Raw genomic sequence first — 21,241 nt, 5'->3', positions numbered from 1 at the left:
TGGAAAAATAATAGATTTCTTTTCTTTTTACTACACCTAATATGTATATGAAATGAAAAGTTAAATGGGTAGCTCTTGTAACAAATGAATTGAACTACGATTATAAATTATTGTAGATCAAAGCTTATATGGGTGGCTGCAAGCTGAATTCGTTATTACCCTCGAAAATGAAATAGAAATCAAGAAAAGAACATTCAATATTATCGCCAATGAAATTGCAATAATTTATTTTTTTTTAATATTACTTTGTTCACGAAATAGAATGGAAAAAGTAAGTTTATGTTGATTTTTCATTTTAAGCATAAGATATACCATTCTTAAGCTTGAAAAAATTTCTTTGTGCATGTTTCCAGAGATAGCATATCATACTATAAAAATTAAAAATGGCTTAATCTCTTCAACTGGTCCGAATCAGAAAAAATGGTAAAAAAAGTGTTCCTTTCGACCTCAAGAATCTACTGTTGAAATATATGTACAAGACTCGCCCTGTACAATTGGACAGTAATGTGATTATATGTGAATTATTCGATTTTCGATAACAACAATATAAATTCAACAATGCATGATCATTTCAGTACGTCTTTATACATAATGACATCGGACATGATCATTACAAATACCTACTGAGTAAATTAAAAATAAATTGGAATCAAAAATTGTCGGTTATCGAGTCAGAGCAAAAATCTCGATTTTTGCCAAGATTCCAAAATTAAATTTATGTGAAAAAAAGCTATTGATTGCAACATTTTATTCAACCTTACCCTGAGACAAGTTACATATTTCTGGCAATCCAGGTATAATTTAGTCTCCAACCTTTCAATTGTCATAATCGATTCAATCATTTGATCCAATATGCCAATTATCGCCTCCTTAAAATTTCTGAAGGGTGGTTCGAACGCCAAAACATTTATTTGTTGCATAAGATGAATCTCGAAACCTTTGTTGGAATACTAGAAATAATTCGAGAAGATGTATAATCGAAATCAAAAATTGTCAAAGTGGGCAATTTTTCAATTCACCTTGATATCCATTATGTATTCAACGAATTCAAACAAAGATTTCACACAACACATCTGAATATGGTATGACATTATAGTAGCCACAGAATTGAAAAAGGAATCCATTTTTTTCGTATGAGCTGGATTTGGTAATTTGTTCTTTTTATTTCCTTGTAAAAAAATGTCAGTTACTGCTCCGTAATAGTGGGTCATCAATTTTCTCTTCGATTTCATTATCTGAGAGGAAGTGAGTGCCTTGAATTCTTCCAAATCATAAGGTCCATTATGTTTTTTCAGTTCAGTAACATTTATCAATCGAAACCACCTACAAAAAAGTTGGAAGCTTTAGAGCGCTGAAAAAATAGATTTAGAGTACTTTTATCGATTAATTTTCTAAGGTGTTATTGACCCACTTGAAATGGTTTTCCTCTAAGTACACGCCAAATCTCAACCCGGTCGAATCTGTAAACATGGAAATACATAGGCGTACAGCTTTGCTTCGGCCGTTTTTTCAGAAATTCGAGGCTATATTGTAAAAAACTGGTAATATATTTATGATTCAGAGTATTGACCATCGCTGGCCACTACTTTCTCCCATCTTTCGGGCAGCGTACGAATCCCACTGGAAATCTTTTGAAGAGATCCACAAATCGATCCAATTTTTTAGTGTTTCATAAGACCAGAAGTGCTGATCAGCCAGGCCGTGTACCATTAAAACAGGTGATAGTCCGAGGGATCATATAATATATCTCGTTGTATTGCGGCCGTTTGTATTTCAATGCTCGGTTCAAACACATCAATTAAATTCGATAACGATCGCCTGTGATTGTTTCAGTGGGTTTTAACAACTTATAATACACTACGCCGATCTAGTCCCACCAAATACTGAGCATGATTTTCTGCGCTTGTAATTATCGTAGTGAACCCATTTTTCGTCTCCAATCACAATGCGATGTAGAAATCCCTTCCGTCTTCTCCTTGCAAGCAGCTGTTCACGAGCAAACAAACGCCGTTGAACATATATCTCGGCTTCAACTCATACAGCACCCAATTACCTTCTTTCTGAATCATTCCCATGCCTTTCAGGCGTTTTGAAATGGCTTGTTGCGTCAGTATTAATGATCCTGCCAATTCTTGTTGCGTTTGACACGAGTCTTAATCAAATTATGCCTCTAATTCTGCATCTTCAAAAATCTTCTCTCCTCCACGGCCATGCTGGTCTTCGACTTTAAAATCACCGTTCTTGAAGCATTGAAACAATTCTCTGCACGTTGTTTGACTAATAGTGGCCTCACCATAAGTATTTGAGAGCATTCGACGAACGTCAGCCAGAGATTTCTTCATAAAAAAGAAGAAAATTAAAATATCCCGCAAATGACGAGAATTTGGCTCGTAAGCTGACATTTAATAGAGAATAACATTATGATGCAGATACAAATCAACTAATGTTTATGGCATTATGTTTACAAATTCCTAAGCTTATTGTATGACATCTGCGATTTATTTATTTCCACTACCACTTATCGCTACAGCCATCAATTACAAAACAGCGGAAGCAAAGTTATACATCTAATATTAAACTTTTTTTCCACATTATTTTTGAATTGTCTAAAGTTCTGAGGATGTAGTCAGATTAAAATCTCAACTTCGTCGGTTATGTGGTTACGAAAATATTGGATAAATATTTTTCGATACCTATTCTTCTTGAATACTGTTCTGATTACGGTATCAACATACAAATAATTCGCACTAGTCAATGCGAGTTTGTTTATTTGGGAGTGAATGCTTGATTAATAATTCGAGCATTATTTTTGCAATCGCAAAATTGCAGATATCTGGAAGAAATGATAAAGTCTTATTCAAAATTTATCGAAGTTTATTACCTGAAATGGTGAAACCATAGATCAGTCAAAGCGGCTAAACATGGATTTACCACATGTAAGGTTGTTTCAAGTTTTTTCCTAGATTTATTGTAACTCAGTCTCCAATTGGTAGACATCTCCCTCAATTCTAATATATGCTCTGAAACTTCGGCTTGAGAGCTTGTAAAAGTAGCGTCTTGAAGTACAAAATCCACTACAGCCTTCTTAACAGTAAGCATGAAGCTTTCTTTCATCTCTTCGACACAAAGGTCCAATGTGGACTTCCACTGTGTCAATCTTTTAGGTACCAAACTCAAGACCTGTAAAAATATATGTTTGTTAGCAATTCATAATATTCTAATTTCTGTAAGCATCCAGTAGTTCATCCTTGTTCAAATTAACTTGGCATCCTAGACGATATTTTTTATTCTAATATGACGTATTTATTTACACCATTTGAAGGAGTTGATCGAATTGACAATTGCTTTAAGCTTATAAAGGTAGAGTCAAGAGAATTTACCGGAGGGGAAGACAATATAATGCTAATAGAAATTTTATGGCAGTATGTATTGCAACTTTACTGCTTGAATGCTTTTCGTCCCTTCCCAAGGCTCTTAAGCGACACCAATGCGTTTGCCAATACGGTTCAGAAGTTTGAAATGATAACGAGGTTTTATGTCTGGCAAATGTTTTTTTTTATTACTTAAGTTCTTTTAGAGCTTTTTGTAAGAAAAGGTACTTGCCCTCATAAATAGGCAGTGTATTCATCCTTGTAAGACGTTTATGAAAGTGCCACAGTTTTTCGACAAAATCAATAACATACAGATTCGATTTGGGTGAAAGACTTTTTTCTCTGCAGTGCCAATCCTGGGTGAACTGAGGCCTTGTGACCAAAAATAGTGGATCAGCTAATGCTCTAGTCACCAGACTCCTCCCTCTCATCTCAAGGGTCGGGAGTTTTTCACCTCAGTCTTAGAGGAGGGCCTCCCAATTAGAAGCCTCAATTAACTCAAATCACTCCTCGTGTTACATTCAAAGGCCATCTAATGAAAAACCCTATAAGTTCCAGACTAACATAAGTTGTTCGAGCCCCACGCTTAGCTAATATGTTTATATTTTACTATCTCGACTCTCCTAGGCCTCTTTCAGTCCTCTCTGCGTCTGCCTTAACATTACCTGGAATCTTCAAGTACGCCGAGCATCAATAATCTCAAAAATTCAGAGTTTTCCTTCATTTTTCTACTAGATAGAACTCAACCTTAACATCAGATGTATTTGTCGGCGTATCTTCCACGTATGTTCACCAGCATGCAGACAAGTATGATGTCCCACTACCTCGGCATCAGTATCTGCGAATGTCACAGAGCAAACGGTGGACCAAGTGGAACTTTCGGATACGAGAAGCGTACAATTTGTGCAGATCATCGATCCCTAACCTGAAAAATTACCTAGTAGAGTTTGTCAGAACAGAACCTAATGACCACATGGAGAAGGGTTTCATTAGCATGATTTTGAGAGTCCTCACATGTCTGTTGACAATGCAGTAACATTCCATCGCTTTCCCGTGGGTATATCTTAGAGCTCCTGAAATACAGGTTTTTCCTTGGCATTTAGTCTTTATCGTGCCGTTAAAAAACCTCTCTATGAAAGTTCATCACACCAAAGATGCATAGGGTAGGCCTCGCGACCATAGTCTACAGCCAGTGTGTGTTCTAAAGCCCCTTGGGCACTCTCCGATTAGACCAAGAGATCAAATTAGTCTTATCCATTTGGATTATTCCACAGTTACTTGCTGTGCAATATCACACAGAGGTAGATTTTGCAGGACATCTCTCCTCCTGGTGAAGAGAACAATCTCAGTTTTACCAGCATTGACTGAGAGTTCGTTTAAGGAGCAATACCGCCCGATCATATGCACATCATTCTACATCAGATCAACAATGACTCTGATTGCCTTACCTCTAACCAGCAGGACCTGGTCAACTGCATAGGTCATCAGTTGGAACCCAGTCCAACGAAAAGCCCATCTGGATCAGATTCCACAGTGAGGTGATAGGACTCTTCCGTTTGAGCCACCCTACTGAACAACAACTCCGCGAAGTCCAAGCTGAGTTAGAGTATACTCTTTATGATGTCTTCAAAACAGAAGAGTAGGATCTACTTATTATTGATAGCAGATATTCATGCTGTGATGGGTGCAAAGGACAAGCCACTCACTCAGTATTCCTAATGTATCTTTCTACCTACCTCTAAAACGTCTTAAATAAGTCGTTCGCCCGTATATGTGACGGCTTACCATCAGATTTGGGTGTGAAGAAAACCATTAGTGACATGTGGGAAAAAGGCTTTACCCAAGGTAATCTCTTCCGAAATTTACTTTAATATCTTTTTTCAAATCAACTCTTGTTGACAGCAAATTTAGTGAGATATTAATTATTAATGAAACATTGCATTGCACTGAAGTAATAATTGACAATAATAGAATTACTCACTCTTTGTAAAACACTATCATCTAATGGGGACACGTGAATTGTGTCAACTCCACATTGAACATAATAATAATATCTTAAAATATCTTTCTCTGCTGGACTCGGAATTTCATTTGGATCTATTACTTCGTCTGGACTCTTTCTTCCTACGATTATATCCACTAGCCTTTTACGAAATTCTTCCCTTTGTCTTCTCATCGAAGTAAAATACCTCAACTTTGTGTCCAGTTCAGCATCTGAATTCAAGATATAATTTGATTTACGAGCATTGGATGATCATGATCAAAATAGTAAAAAAAATTGATGAAATTGTAGTGACGCTATGTTCGCCCCAGAGATGGCCTCGTGAGTTGCACATCACTCTTTAAACCGGCACCGTTGGGTATGTACACCCATCGCACTACGGCAAAGTCACCATACACCACTACAGAGATGGAAGGGGTATTTGGCAGAGATCACTGAGTGCCAAACTGATGATTCTATCAGTGATCTCTCAATCCTCAGAGAAAGGGCGCACCTTCGAAATTGACTCGAAAACGCCTCGCCCAAGATCTATAGTTTAGACAGGTTGCCTCCTAAACTGTCGACTTGAATGGTGACTTCATGTGACGTCACGAATCCTTGAAGGTCACGAGGCAACCTGTCTTATATGGCCAATTTGGCAATTTAGATACCCGATAACGCGTTACCCCACTCTGTAACCTAAGTTACGAGACAACCTGTGTGGCCTCACCATAAAATTTTCTCGTATGAAAAATTAGAATGTCTATTGAAAAATTGTTCTGGTGATAACTCAATATTTTCAATGACTCGTAACTAAAGTCCATGTCCTATTATTCCTTCTGCTGGAGATTTCAATGACTTTGAAATCAAAATAGGAAAATGGACTTAGGGTCAGTTTCATAATCCATGCGAAAAGGCTCCTTTTGGTAAAGACCACTTTATTAGAAAGTCACCTTAAAGGGAACTCACAAGTGGCTCTGGTTCCATGAATTAATCCAACCATCTTCTAGAGAAAGCTTCCTTTTAATCGTAACTGTGAAATTTCCTAGAATTTCTAAGAACTAGTGATGCATTGCTTGCATTTGATAATATTTCAAAGAAATTGAAATTTTGTTTACAAAACGAAGAAAAACCGGTATAAGTATTATGTGAATAAAGTGAAAGTAAACCAAGGCACAGTATAGAAACTATTTCTATACTGTTACCAAGGTTCCTAATCTTAGAATATTCTATGTTCTAAGTTCCTTATTTCAAATTGACACAACAAAAAGAGGTTGTTTGGTAGTCATAGAGCATGCGTGGACGAAAAGGAGTCTTTTTCTTGTCATAAAGCGTGACTATCCGGGCTTTTTGTTGAAGGACATTTCAAAGCTTTCTTCAACCTCAAAATTGATTTATGGAACAATTTTCATTTGTAAAGGAAAAAGGAGACTTTACTTTCGATATCTGGCCCTGTATATATGAAAAATGGGTGCAAGACTTTCAACAATGTTTTCTCCAAGTCGGTGCTTTTCTCAATTTTTTTGACAAATCGTAGTTATATCAACGACAAAAAATTGCATCAGTTCTTCAGCTGGGGTATGGATGATCATTTATTATTATTATTATTTATATACCTTTTTTCTTCTGTGAACTCACTCCTTTCCTATACTTGGGATAAGCGGATGCCACAATAGGCTTCAATACTTCTGGTGGTAGAGAAAATACGGATCTATCATCTAAATTGTAGTCAGAAGGTAAAGTTAATCGGGGTATCTTCAGATTGATATCTCCCCTGGCTTCTAGACGAGCTCGCTTTTCTGCAATACGCTTCAGCAGCCTATCCCTTTCCAAATCTTTACACTTTCTAGACATTTCTGAAATCAAATTAACTCTTATTTTTTTTTACTGAAAATATTTCTTGCACAATAAGGATTATCGGTTCATTCAACTCAACGTTAAAAGATTCCCAAATACTTCAAATCAAACATTTTGTATTTTTTCCTATTGAAAAGTCCTGGATTTTTAGTCGTAGCCTAGTCGATTTTTCACCTGACAATATTTGTACCGTTGAGGATAAAAATCGAAAACCAATGCAAATATTTAGGTATTTTTTGAAGTTTTGGAAATATAAATCGAAATGAAATGCCTCGAATTCAAATGAATTTTAGAAACATCAGAAAGCACATCAGTTGCAATTAGGTACCTACCTTTCCGAATTATTGATTTATTCCCAGTATGTATAGGCAGTCTAGCATAATAACCCCCACACTATTGAAGCAAAACATTCTTTAATTTTGATAGCTACTCTGTAGATATCTACTGATTAGATGAATAACTTGAAAATTGATGTATTGATAAAAAATATGACGAAAAAGTATTCTCTCACTAGCTGAATCATAGTGTTATTTTTTTCACAAATCAACTAGCTTATTTGTACTCAAAAGCTCCGTGTTTTTTTATAATCCTCGTATAGGAAAAGTGGTGATGGGGGATTTCAAGAATAGGAAAGGGGGGCAAGAAGGGACCAGGATTTTTTGAGGGGAGCCAAGATTTTCAGATCCATCTAGTTAACGTAAAGTCTATATTGTATTTCTTTGGTCATGCAATATTTCAGGGAGAGCCTAGCAAAAGTTTAGGGGGGCCGGGCAACCCCTGGCCCCCCTCTAGCTCCGCCTCTGAGTAACAGGAAGGTGTAATATTTTTAATAAAATACAAACCTATATTGAAGAATGAAATATCTACAACTAAATTGTTATTCTTTCTTTTTCATTAGGTTAAATGTATGCAAAAAATATCTACTTATATTTCAAATTTTCAGCTAACAGGAAAATAAGAAAAAGGTGACAGATAAACTCTTCCAACCTAAAATTAGGACCAAAACTTGACACTCTTGACAGTAAATACCTTCAAGTAAATGATACTGTCAAGAATTTGAAATCTATTGAAGATTTAAAATTTTTCACAAATAACTGACTGAAAATGGTGAATAAGAGCAAATTTTTTTACTTACCTAATAATATCTATATACCACTATCTATTACACTCCAATGAAAACCTCATTTCCTTTTGCACATGATAAACCCATTATTATTCCCAAGTACTATTTTTTATTTTAGTCATGGAAACGATGCATATCAAAATTCAAAGTTTTGTCAATACAACCATTATGTTATTATGAAATTATTTTTTTCATTCTGGTATTTAACAGCATTAATTATAACCTACGTATTGCAGATTTTTACAAGGACTATCATGCGGTTTTTGCATACATCTAAGCAGGTATTCACTGCAGAAAAATCCTCTTTAGCTACACTAAGGAAAAAAACAGGATACACAATTTCCAATTGCAAAAAAGCATTACAGCTCCATAACTATGATCTAGTAACGGTATGTCCTATGAACGACAAAACTGTTTCTTCTCCCCTCCTTATTTAGATCGATTAGTACTACTAAAATTTTTAAGGCTGAAAAATGGCTTCATGAGCAGGCACAGACTCTTGGTTGGAAAAAAGCAACAAAATTGGAAGGACGGCAAACATCTCAAGGTTTAGTAGGTGTTATTATGAAGGACAAATGTGCAGCTATGATAGAATTGAACTGCGAAACAGATTTCGTTGCTAAAAATAATGAATTCAAAAGTATGGTAGAAGCGGCAGCTGAAAGTTGTCTCAATTATACAAGTAAACAATATAAGTCTAATTTACCAGTAACCAAGGTGAGTTACTCAACAGGTTTAATTGAGTGAAATGCAAATTCATGTTTTAACTTAATTTTATGTTGATCACTTTCTGAATCTTCAATGAAATATTTGTTTCTTTAGCTATTATAATATTAAAACCTTCCAGATATGCTTTAGTGGGGAACAACTAAGAGATTTGCCTGCTAAAGATGGTAAAAAATTATCAGACCAGTTAGCATTATTGATTGGCTGTATAGGAGAAAATGCCACTTTTAAAAGAGCATTTTGTTTCAAAGCTGGACATGGTGTGTCCTTAGCAGGATATGCTCATCCTTCTGGTGAAGAAATAAATGATGTTCAATTAGGAAAATTTGGAAGTATTGTAGCATTCACACAATTGACACCTAAAGAGGTTGATATGAATAGAGTTGGCAAAGAATTATGTCAACATATCGTTGGATTAAATCCTTCAAAAATTGGTTCAACAGAAGAAGTAACGTCAGAGCTGAAGGAAGAAGTAACGTCAGAGCTGAAGGAAGAAAAAACGTCAGAGCTGAAGGAAGAAGAAACGTCAAAGCTGAAAGAAGATGAAGATAGCCTTCTCAATCAGGAGTTTCTTCTTGATGAGGGTATAACTGTTAAAGAATATCTAGCGGAAAATGGTGTTGAAGTATTAGATTTCAAAAGGTTCCAGTGTGGGGAAGCTACAATGGAATCTGGCGATCAACCATTAGATCTTGTTGAAACTTGTCAATAATGATTTTTTCCCAAATATAGTTTCAGTGTATAGAGATTGTAAAGAATTCTGAAGAAAATAAGTTTTAGAATGTAACAATGACTGAATGGTGAAGAGGATACATATAATTTCCATTAATTCATGTAAATAAATTTACAAGTAAAACCTTTGAGATATGATTAATCTAATTTTATTATCCGTAATATAGTCATTCATCTGAAAGTCTTCAACCTATGAACCTATCTTGAAAGTACATATCAAAACTAAAATATATAACTTCTTTCTTTGTTGAACATGCAGATTTTCAAATATCGATAAATATTTGCCAAAGTATTGAAGTGGAAGTATCCCTTTTTTACAGGAACAACCTCTTTTTGTTGCGACAGGAAGCATTTATGTAAGGTAGTTTCAAAAATTTTTCATACTCCATTAGGGAAGATATTATGCCACCTAATGAACTAATATTTGGTACGACCTTGCATAAATGCTTCCCGCCTTAACAAAAAAAAGGTTGTTCCTGTAAAAAATGTATGGTGTCGTTTATGATACTTTATCAAATATGTATCGATATGTCTAAAGATTTTTCTTCTAGTATCACAAAATCCTTCTAATTGAATAATACCAACCTTTGGGTTTTGCTATTTTATTGGCTTATAAAACAAGCAAATACGTTCATGATCACTCACATTGTTATCTAATTTACAAGAAAATATATCTATTCACAGATTGCTACACTTATATTGATAAAATTTATTCTGTAAACAGGACGTGGATAAAAATAAATAAAAGTAATGAAAAAAATGAGCATTACGCCAGTGTTGTAATGTTGATACTTTGGTTATTGCGTAAATCTCCTATTTCTTGTTTCATGCTAGGTCTGTTTTTCCATAACCACATTCTGCAGTCTTTTTTCCACTTGTAGGATATATCCCCAAGAAGGTATGTTCTACCTTGATAACTCAAAATGTTCTCTTTAAAACTTATCACTTCATTGGTTATGAGGTCAACTGTTTCAATTACTTTGTCTTCAGAGGGTTCTTGTTCACCGCAGTAACCGGCATTGTTATTTGCATTATTATCGTCATTCATCTGAAATTAAAAAACTTTCAATCACCTCGCAAAACTTTTTTCGTGATTTAATATTCAAATCAGGGGAATAAATGGTAGTTCGCTCACTAAAAACAGTATATCATACACATATATGCGTTGTTAATTATTTTTTCCAATATTCATTTTCAGATATTGAAGACACATTTTTTAACACAACGATTAGTTGAGTTACTGAAAAGTACATTTTTCGTTCTTTTGATGCTTCATTTAATTTTTTCCTTTTTAATAGTTTGTCCATCTTCTGTATTTCTCTTTTATCATTATAAAATATTTAGTTCAGTCCTCTTCAAACTAAAATCCTCTCTGCGCTACAGAAATTTTATTTAATCTAAATAGGCAGAAATAATTGAGGAGTAATAGAACAATGCACATGGATCGCTTAATTTTCACTGGTAGGAATGTTAAGCTTATTGTTTATATCATGCTAATGGATCATCTAACCTATCGCTGCCTGCTGGGTAAACAAAGTATAGTGCTAAAGTAGCTGTGGGACATAGTAACAAAGGGCTACACAAAGACAATTGCAATTCCTAACTCGCACAAGCTCTGAGCTTCTGATAGAGGCTTTGAGAAAATCGGGGTGAAAAAACTCATTCAAAAACGAGTTGAGGTATTTTGATATAAAAATCTTGGAGTAACATTTTAGCCTTCAGATTGTTGGATTGAATTGCTAAAAGAAACAATTTAGGGAATACCGCTCTAGTCGCGACAGATGGGTTCTTTTATTTAATTTTGATTCAATATTATGTTTAAGTGAATATGCTTCTTCATTATTCATTCGTGAAAATAAAAGTTTCCCCCAATTGTATCGAATAAATAATACTTGTTTTCTCTTTTCAGTACTACTTGAAAAAAATATCAAAATTTGTAATAGTCTAACAAAAGTCATCTAATCAATGAAAACACCAATGTATTTCTTTGATGTTTAACCGCATATGTCGTGAACGAGATAAACTTCCAATTTCTTAAAGAATTACTTGAAATTTAGACAAACCTTGTATATCTAATATATTTCCGTGCTGGTCATTGACTGCAAATTTAGTTTAAAATATACTCACGTAACGGGCAAAACAATAATAAAAATATTCAAAACTGATAGTTCGAAATACTACACGGATATAACTAGAAAATATAACAAATATTCTTGATCCAAAAGTAAACACTCCGCACCGTCTTTGTGACATGTTATTCGCATGAAAAACTATCCGTCTGTATACCAGATTATCCCAAATCTAATATTTTTATAAATATGTTTCACCTGTGTTCCTTTTGTTTCTTGCGAGCTGATCCTTAATGCCATAATACCGGTGAACGATTTTGTTCCTCTCAGATTTGTGTTATGCTGAATTGAATTGCCAAATCCAATGGAAGAAACTGATCTTTTTAGGGAGAAATTCGATTTTTTCACATTTTCTTCAACACTCATTTTTTGAAAGCTGTTGAGTATGACACAAAAGCCATCTGAGTTTAAATCAGAAAAAATACATATTGATCCGCTTTCGTTAATTTTTTTCCAACTTTCGGTAGCGAAATTATAAAACACTTCTTCCGAGTCTACAGAAGGTAGTGGAAGCATTGTGATCAATAACTTTTTGGTTTGAAAAAAATGATTGTTCAAGGATTTCAAAATTTCTTCTCGAAAAATACTTTTCAGGTCATTTTGAACAATTTTAGCGTCTGTCTATCTCTAGGTCTGTGTGAGTCCACAGTCCACACATCCTTTATAAGAGCAACAACTTTTTACAATTCTTATCAGCTATTTGAATCAAATTTGTTGACGTTATTCCGTTTAACGTAGGATGATCCGCTACGGAGATGGATGTGTACAAGGCAGGGAACACTAAATACATCACTGATGATCCTATCCCTGATTCCCTGGATGATATACCAATCCTACGGAATTAGCTAAGAAGCTAAAGTGGTTGAATAACAGCCACAAAACGCAGCTGCAGGACGTATTATATCTTTTCAATTTCGTGAATTTCAAAACATTCAAATAGGTGCTCATTGTTAGATTGTTGTTATTGTTCCTTTATTTTTTCCTGTATCAATTATTTAACACTCATTGCTTCACATGTCCCCAAAATAGTAAGTGTATGTACACTATATTTCCTAATTGATTTTGAAATATGAAGAAATTTCAATTAAAAATGATATCCAATATCGAAAAATATTTAACGATATTGATTGAATTTTTTTGGTTGGTTTCCAGATCTGTGTAAGCTTTCATTGGATTTATTGATGAAACTTAGTACTTAACGTTTCTATCTGGAAAGATAGAACATGTTTTGTAGATGTCTGATGGATATTTCAGATATTCATATGAGTGATATTGGAAGTTCTAATGAAATTCAGAAGATATCCATTGGCTACCATATTGGACGTGCTGAAGATATACGTTACTGATATATTATTATCATAGACAAATAATTCTTTTTTCAAAATATTAATATAAACCAAATTTCAAATTATACTCCTTGGACAATCATTGTTTGCAGGCATATTTTGGCTTTAAGGAGATCATTGAGATAATTGGATTTATTCCAATACACTATGTCCTGTCCTAATTAAAAATATCTTGAAAATATGTGAAAACCCGTTATTAAATGAAAGAAAGGATTTGTGTTTCAAATTTTTACTCATACAAATGATATTCTTCCATAACTTTGGTGACTGCTTGAGAACATACATTCAAGTCATCCCCTGATTTCATCTCATTGAAATCATGATTATATTACGATAAAATTGGACCTGTTTACTCATTTCTGATAATGAACATTTGGAATCGTTCAAAGCATAATTTTCAGATAAATCGAGCCACAATAGCCTGTAAGGTCTCAGTAGAAGGGTGATCAGTCCTCAGTCGTTTAATTAAGGAAAGTAAAAGAAAAACATTCAATTAATAATTGTATTACATACATTTTTTAAGTATACATTTCAACAATTATAACATTTAAATATTCTTTATTCTCTATACATAAAAATATACATCAAATATATGTTATCAAACTTAATTTGATTCAGTAATATATACTGAAAATAATTTGAAATGAATTAAAAATAAACAAACATTGTGCTTTCACAGAAAACAAAATTTAATTCTTACAAGAAATTTCCAATTATTGATAACTGAAACAACAAACCAAATTAACAAAACATCTAAATGTATTGCACAAAAATATTGGCCCTCGACTTATAGTGAATTGAATAATTTCACACTGTGCTCTTGCATTTAATCTCTTAATGGACTATAATATATAAAAATAGACATTCGTTCAAAAAAATACTATACACTTCAACTTAAGTAGCATGTACGAAAAAATTTAATTTCATCTAAAAATAGGGTTCATTTTAGTTACAGGGCGATTTCAATTTGAGGGTAATCCAATAGATTCCTGAATTTGAAAATTTCAAGAATAATTGTCTCGACTTAAGTGTTCATGTCTAGGTTAAAATATTACATTCCAATCGATATTGTCAGAATACAATCTTTTTCAATGAGATACATATATATCGCCTGATATATATATTGTCGATATTATTCAATTAGTTTATGAAAGCTCAAATTCAATAAAATTCTTTGAGGTAATTCCTTGAATTACTTTGACTGATTCTACAATAATTCATAATCAATATATACAAGCAAACCAAAAGATGATCAAACTATTGTAGAATTGACATCAGAAGGAATTATGTTGCACTTAGAAGGCAAATGATTTTTTTTATTTGCTTATGTTAACACAAAGTATACCTTTTCACAGCGAATAGAATGAGAATGATGTGCCACCACCAAATGACTTTATACTGAAAAAGATAAAATTATAGTAATTTGATGACATTTCAACAATTTTTGTACAGGTGTGTAAGCATTAGTATTAAATCTATGAACAAGCAGAAATTGAGTTTGGCAATGTATTGTGCATATGCAAAGTAACCTTAATTTTCTAAAAATATTCATAATTAAAGAAGAAAAATATACAAAGCAAGTTTGTCTTATCGTTAATGAAGCATAAGGATATGAATAAACACTATAGTAATTTTTTACAATACAAATAAATTACTTTAAGAATATTGGTAAAGTAAATGCTGGTATAGAAAAATATGAAGTTTTTTAATTCACTAATTCATACTAAATATCATTGAAATATCTGAAACATTTTCAAAAATATTGGTGTATTTGAATTTAACACTTCTTAAAAATAATACACTTCCAAACCTAGAACGACTTGAGAAATTACATCCTTCATTACAACCGCATCTTTTTTAATCACCACTGAATTTTGTGAAAATTACTATTGATCAAGTTAGGAATTATCTTAGCTCATCTGGGAGCATATTTCTTTTTTCAGACTCAAATGCACAGGGTTTTGAAGGGTTCACAATGTCATCAAAGAAGTGTTCATTTAAACAACAACCACATTGTTGTAGCAAGAAATACCAGTATTAAACTAGAAAAAACAATGAAGAATTGAAATAAACACTATTCTGATATGTGGCAGAAGTATGCACATTCAAAAGTGTTCAGCCCTACGTAATATGGCATAAAATACATATTTGTGCAATTTTCATTGGTGAGTTATGCATGCGATTAAATACTAAATATAAATAAATGTTGTTATTATACAAATTTTGGCTGTTCATACTATTAGAAGTTTTCACCGTTCTGAATAATGTATTATGGTGAATTGATGAGCTCAAAGGACTTCTAACTGAAAATTTCAAATTTGAATTATTTCGATTAAGCATGGGGTTAGCCCATATTGTTTGATAGAAGCTTTCACTGTAATAAAATACAGGGATTTAATTGAAATTGGCCAAGTTTGGGTATCAAGTCAGAACACTATGTGATAGTGTTGAAATTCAAATTTAACGCGATTTGTTAAATGTTTAAATTTCTTCTTTAAACATAAAAGGAAATACGCTACCTGGAAATGAGAAATATACACGTAAATATAATTAATCATATATAATAACTGGCAATTCGATACCTGCTTATTGCATTTACTATAAACATATGTTCACTCGTCAGCTAAACAACACCAAATTACAAACAAAATGACAACCAATGCTTCCCAGTCCTTCAAAATTCTGCAGATCAATAGTTCCAATTTGCACAACACTTCACAAAGCAGTAGAAATTATCGTAGCTCCCCACTATTTTGACTGCATGTAAATATTCTTTCAATATCTTTGAAAATTCCAATTATTCATTATTCACATCTTTGACTAACTAATGAGAAATTAAAAAAAATTAAGCAAATAAATGTGAAACAGAGCAATTTTCGAAATTTCACAAGAAATCTCTTTATTTACTAATAAATAACAATTTGCAACAAAAGTTGACTAAATTTTGTTTTGCTACCTAAAGTACTAAACAACACACAATACATTAAAACTCAGTGTTCAATTGAAGGGTACAGGGGAAAAAACATCATTGATCATGTTTGTCGATTATGAGATAATGACTCCACATGGTAGCTTTTTAGGAATACTAATATGTACAATCATTACTGAGGAGAAAAACTAAACGAATCCACTTAAAACAAGGCCAAAGATGGAATAATAATGAGTTTCCATTATATCATTTCAAATCTATCTCAAATGGACATTGATGATTTTTCTCCTATACCTTTCAATATAATTTTTGATTGAATGAAAATTAATAGATAAAATATGGTATTAGGCTTTTCAAAACGAGTTTTATCTTTTTGATAGAAATTATGAAATATTCATTTGTTAGTAGGTATAAATATGGCATTAATTTGAATTAAAAAAAACAAAACATACAAATTGGTTGCACAATTCCTCCATGATCTTTAGTATTTAAGAAAATTCAGCATGCAATTTTTTATCAAGAGCTAACATTAGAGAACAAAGAAAAAATCATAAAAACAATTATCAATTCAACCTCGAATCAATAAAATGTTGCTGAATTTTTTAGTCTTTCAGTTCTGATTATTATTGGAAGAGTCATTCAGCTTCATGAAAATTTTGTCTTGATAAACAACAATAATAAATTCATTTTCATTGTAATTCCATTGAACTACAACTTATTATTTACATAAAATACTATCTATATCATAAAATATATAGAATTCACGAATATATCTCAAAGAATAAAACATACATTAATTCATAAATAACCAATATTAAAAAACAACTACAAAGTAAGGATGCAGAAACAAACAATATAATTAGTGCTAAAAATACAACTACAGCAAGCAAATATTATTCATTTTATAACATTCAACATACTACTGAACTATGCATAACTGTTACCTTGATCAAAACAACTAGGATTGATGAAGTTGATTAATTCATTTTCACTAAGAGTGGTGAATCCTTGGGGTATCATCCTGTCCTCAATTTTCTTTTCAACAGAACTGATGGGGGAGTGAGATGTAATTTGCATTTCTTTCACAGAAATAGGAATTGAAAAATCGTTTTTTTCAATATTTGATGCTGGAGTGTTGAAAGTTTCATTAGATGTTGTTTGGAGTTGAGCTGATATATTGCTTGAAACCGGAACATTTGATTCATTTTGACCTCCATTGGGGATTGTAAGGAAATTGTTCATATATAAACTACCGATTATTGGTTCCTTATTCTCATTATTTAGACAATCCATGTTAGAAATTTTTTCTTGTGTTTTGTACAAATCAACTGCTGCTTCCAAAATTACTTCTTTCTCTTGGGTGGTTAATGAGAGTTGAGTAGGCATAGTTGTAGGAATTGCAGTAATTTTAGATGGTGAAACATGTCCAGGAGATGTCTGCATCAATATCCTTTGTGAATTTATTGTACTCGACATTAAATTGCTTTCTATATTTGACAGACAGAGATTCGATGAGGAAAGTATTGAATCTTGGGGTAATGTATTGGGCGAAGCATGACACATCATAGAGGGGGAAACTTGGGAATTTAAGATGACTTCTGAAGGTATAGTGGACGCAATATGATTTGAATTGGTGTCCGAAGGGGATATCTGTGGTTTCAAAACTGAAGAAACCATGAGCGCAGTCGGTGAGTTCATTGAAATCGGTTGGTTTTTGGTTGGTACTAAAGGAATTTGAGTATTTTTCACAGATTCAGATCTATTTGAAGAAGCGTTATTCATAAGATGGTCAGCTGTAGAATTCAAAAAGGCATCCAACTGACAGGTTGTAGACAAGTTCGCTTGAAGCAATGAAGGTGTCTTATGTTCCTCTATATGTTCAGTCTTAGATATCATGGCCATTGGAGTGTTAGAATTATTTTCAACAACAAAAGATTGTTGAGATGACATGAACACCGGTTCTGCAATTCTTGATAAATGACTCTCAGAACTAGGCATGACATCATTGGAATTTTGTATTGGAATACACATATTTTGATTACTTAATAGCGTATTATTTACAATTTTACCTTTGAAACATTCACCTAATAATGTGCTGTTTGTTGGAGAATTTTTAACACGTATCTTTTCGAGATAATTCTCAACGCTTTGTCCACTTTGTGCTGGCAATGGAGCTGAAGATGCATCAGTAATGCCAAAATTCTGCAGAGTTGCCATTGAAGGAGGTGCATTGCAAACCAGATCAGCTACAGTTCCCATTGGAAATTTCATTGTTAAATCCATCACTTTGGAATCATTCCCTTCTTTTAAATGATGGGGAGAGCCTGCTATATTTTGTTGATGTAGAGAATTTGTATTTATGAACAACTGATTATTAGAACTGGCACACTGCATAACACTACTACAAGAGCTGTCTTCATTTATCATTGTCATGTTGGAGCTGTCTACATTAACATCCAAAGAGTTCTCATGTATAGAACTCATGGTTCTGCTAAGAGAATTTCTTCTGACAATCATTTCACTGTTTTCGGTTGGGCTCATATTAGAATTATCGTGATGAAGCATATCTGAACTGGTTGCATTACTGTGATGCATGACATCAACAGAATTTTCATTTATCATGGAAATATTTGAATCGCCGTGATGTACATCAAGAGAACTTTCGGAAATTTGTCTGTACCTTTCCTGGCAAATATCACTTGAATCCATAATAGAATTTTGGCTGTTTTCATCTATGTATTCCTGTTTCAAGGAGTGCAAGGGTGGAGATAATGTTTCCGACTGGGAAAGACTTGGCCTACGAGTAGCTAAAGGAACCATGCTGGTTTCCGGTGGTGGCATAATACTCAAGTCTTGTTCTCTTTTAGTCAGAGATGCAGTCCATAGCATCTTATTGAAAAACGGTGTTTGTTGAGGAACAGGCTCCGTGGGTACTGCAAAATATACAAACATATATTAGGAACATTTTAAAAGCAATTGGAATTATATAAATATAGCTGCTGTCATAGCCACTGTAAGAGAATGGGGGATGTCTTCTAATCAAGTCGAATAATTTTTTCTAATAAATGAAAGCAAAAAAATTAAAGACATCATACTGATGTTCAAAACTGATTTTTAGTTAATAAAATGAAAAGACTTGATAGAAATAATCCGCAATGTTGAAACTTCATTTTCACACAGAAACAAAAACATTCATCAATCATTCCAAGTGCTTTAGCAGCTCATACATTGCTTTCTACTGAAAAAAGGATCAAAGGAATATGACAAGAGAGAAATAAAATTGTTTATTTTGTTTTATCGTGAAGGTGGACTAATATTCTATAAGAAACCTCTCTACCTAAAAAAAAGATATTCAAGTGTTATCGAAAAAAAATTTCTATATGAGAAAAAAATAATGTTTATTCTGGTTTAGAATTATGTGTGAAGAGTAATTTTTTGTCATCCTAAAATTTTTTTCAAGTACAATTTATAATATATTTAGATATAATTTTCTTGGAAGTAATTGAAGAAGAAATTTTATGTTAAGGAAAGATGCTTCATAAATTACAGTGTGGCTCCAAAAAACATATAACCTAGTTTCTGAGGATGATACTTATAGAAAGAAATATATACTGATTGTTATTTTAAATAACATTCTTCAAGCATAGTCAGAATTGGATTAATGGTATTGGTAATACAAAAAAAAATCCTTTAACAATTCAGAATCGTCACTTGAATTCTAGGTTCTGTTTTTTTTCATACTTATCTCTATACTTTTTGAAAGGTTACCATATGATTCAATTCAATTTCGTCATTACTAAGTACACAACAAATATTAAAAAATTCTGATGAATTCTGAACTGAATCAGATTATGATAATTTTTTCAGTTATTTGGTTATATATCAATTCTATAAATAATAAACTACACGTACAACTGAAGGTTTGAAAATCAAACGGGTTAAATAAATAATAGGAATAATACTCTAACAAACTCAAGATTTTTTTTGTAGAGAGGAATCTTAGAAGGATATACTGGAAATGAAACATCCTAAAGGAATAATAACCTAAAACCTTCCCATACAATTTTTCAATTCATTCATACAATGTATCAACACTGCAGTTTAACAAGGTAAAATTTCCGGCTGGAACAGCTGAAATTAAAAAAAATACCCTCTATGCCACGGCGTACCTAGCAGCTATCAATCTACGTGTTTCTTTTGGATTCCTGTGAAAAAGTTTCTTGGTTGATTCAATTCTAATTACTTAATATTATTTTTAATGGTTACTTAATACCTAATGTTTTTAAATTATACTGTCTATATTGGGAAAAATGACATTGTGAATTTCAGATTCAAAAAATGTTTTTTTTATTATGAACACAATTTTGGATTCGTATCTGAATATTAAGATGAAAGGTGCAAATCTTTTTTGATATTTCAAATCCAAGTGACAGGAATTAAATTTCATATGATTTTAAAGCCAAAACTTTCAATTATGAGAGTACGTTAAGTATGTAAAAATGTCATTTTTCCTTATATTCAGATACTGGAACTTACCAGCACGAAATTGTCTCAAGTAAACATTTCTGAAACAGTCAAATTCAAGAAAGGGCAGAAATTTTTGAAATATTTATATAAAAAACCAAAACTACACTTAATGTTGTTTTGAAATTAACAAAAAAAATTACTTTTTCACCTATTTCATGGAGAATTCACAAAACAATTTTAAAATTTGGAACAATCTGATTTATATATTCATTATTGATCAAAATACATTTGAACGAATAGTTTTTATAGATTCGATTGCAAAAATTATGAAGTGCCTTTAACATGATTATTGGAGTAAAAAAATTTACATTATTTTCATGAAATGAATGCAAGCATTTGAAAAATTGAAAATTTATTGATTTCTCAATATTACTGTGGATTGATATGACAGTTTTATTCTTCAAAATTCATAAAATCAGTTTTTTTCTAATATCACATGCTGGTAAGTCTTGAACTTAGTATTAATGATCAATAAAATGTATGATATTGTGGAAATCTATAATGATTGAAGTTGAATTCT

At 32.6% G+C, this 21,241-nt stretch overlaps 4 protein-coding genes across 10 annotated transcripts in view; 1 reads left to right on the top strand and 3 right to left on the bottom strand.

The window, feature by feature from the left end:
• Positions 1-8,454, bottom strand: part of LOC123677548 (dynein axonemal heavy chain 7) — a 72,329-nt gene extending 63,875 nt beyond the window's left edge. Inside the window, exons 1-6 of the mRNA XM_045614126.1 lie at positions 8,345-8,454; positions 6,969-7,208; positions 5,353-5,585; positions 2,882-3,180; positions 1,020-1,323; positions 762-950 (exon numbers count right to left, since the gene is read on the bottom strand). Of these exons, the coding sequence (XP_045470082.1) occupies positions 762-950; positions 1,020-1,323; positions 2,882-3,180; positions 5,353-5,585; positions 6,969-7,206 (1,263 nt within the window). The 5' untranslated portion in view covers positions 7,207-7,208; positions 8,345-8,454. The remainder of the gene's footprint in view (positions 1-761; positions 951-1,019; positions 1,324-2,881; positions 3,181-5,352; positions 5,586-6,968; positions 7,209-8,344) is intronic.
• LOC123677549 (elongation factor Ts, mitochondrial) lies at positions 8,157-9,928 on the top strand. Of its 2 annotated transcripts, XM_045614128.1 has the most exons (4): positions 8,157-8,316; positions 8,569-8,721; positions 8,798-9,049; positions 9,180-9,928. In XM_045614128.1, the coding sequence occupies exons 1-4, from the start codon at positions 8,314-8,316 to the stop codon at positions 9,768-9,770; spliced, it is 999 nt and encodes a 332-aa protein (XP_045470084.1). In that variant the 5' UTR covers positions 8,157-8,313; the 3' UTR covers positions 9,771-9,928. The 2 variants fall into 2 exon arrangements, with proteins under 2 accessions (XP_045470084.1, XP_045470083.1); XM_045614127.1 differs by lacking the exon at positions 8,157-8,316 and having other exon boundaries at positions 8,460-8,721.
• Positions 9,929-10,376: 448 nt separating this feature from the next.
• LOC123677550 lies at positions 10,377-12,549 on the bottom strand. Of its 2 annotated transcripts, none has more exons than XM_045614131.1 (2): positions 12,118-12,549; positions 10,377-10,838 (listed from the first exon to the last, which is right to left on the bottom strand). In XM_045614131.1, exons 1-2 carry the CDS (start codon positions 12,433-12,435, stop codon positions 10,557-10,559), a joined length of 600 nt encoding a protein of 199 aa, XP_045470087.1. In that variant the 5' UTR covers positions 12,436-12,549; the 3' UTR covers positions 10,377-10,556. The 2 variants fall into 2 exon arrangements, with proteins under 2 accessions (XP_045470087.1, XP_045470085.1); XM_045614129.1 differs by lacking the exon at positions 12,118-12,549 and adding an exon at positions 11,918-12,072.
• A 1,204-nt stretch (positions 12,550-13,753) lies between these two features.
• Positions 13,754-21,241, bottom strand: part of LOC123677546 — a 102,876-nt gene continuing 95,388 nt past the window's right edge. For 4 of the 5 annotated variants that reach the window (XM_045614125.1, XM_045614121.1, XM_045614123.1 and 1 more), the window contains one exon: positions 13,754-19,127. In XM_045614125.1, coding sequence (XP_045470081.1) covers positions 17,122-19,127 — 2,006 coding nt within the window. In that variant the 3' untranslated portion in view covers positions 13,754-17,121. The remainder of the gene's footprint in view (positions 19,128-21,241) is intronic. The other variant, XM_045614122.1, reaches the window with a different exon arrangement.

This window comes from Harmonia axyridis, chromosome 4 (genome assembly GCF_914767665.1).
Source record: "Harmonia axyridis chromosome 4, icHarAxyr1.1, whole genome shotgun sequence".
In the NCBI taxonomy this organism is placed as follows: domain Eukaryota; kingdom Metazoa; phylum Arthropoda; class Insecta; order Coleoptera; family Coccinellidae; genus Harmonia; species Harmonia axyridis.
The sequence above is the reverse complement of the archived record's forward strand: the minus strand, read 5'-3'. Positions and strand labels throughout refer to the sequence as shown.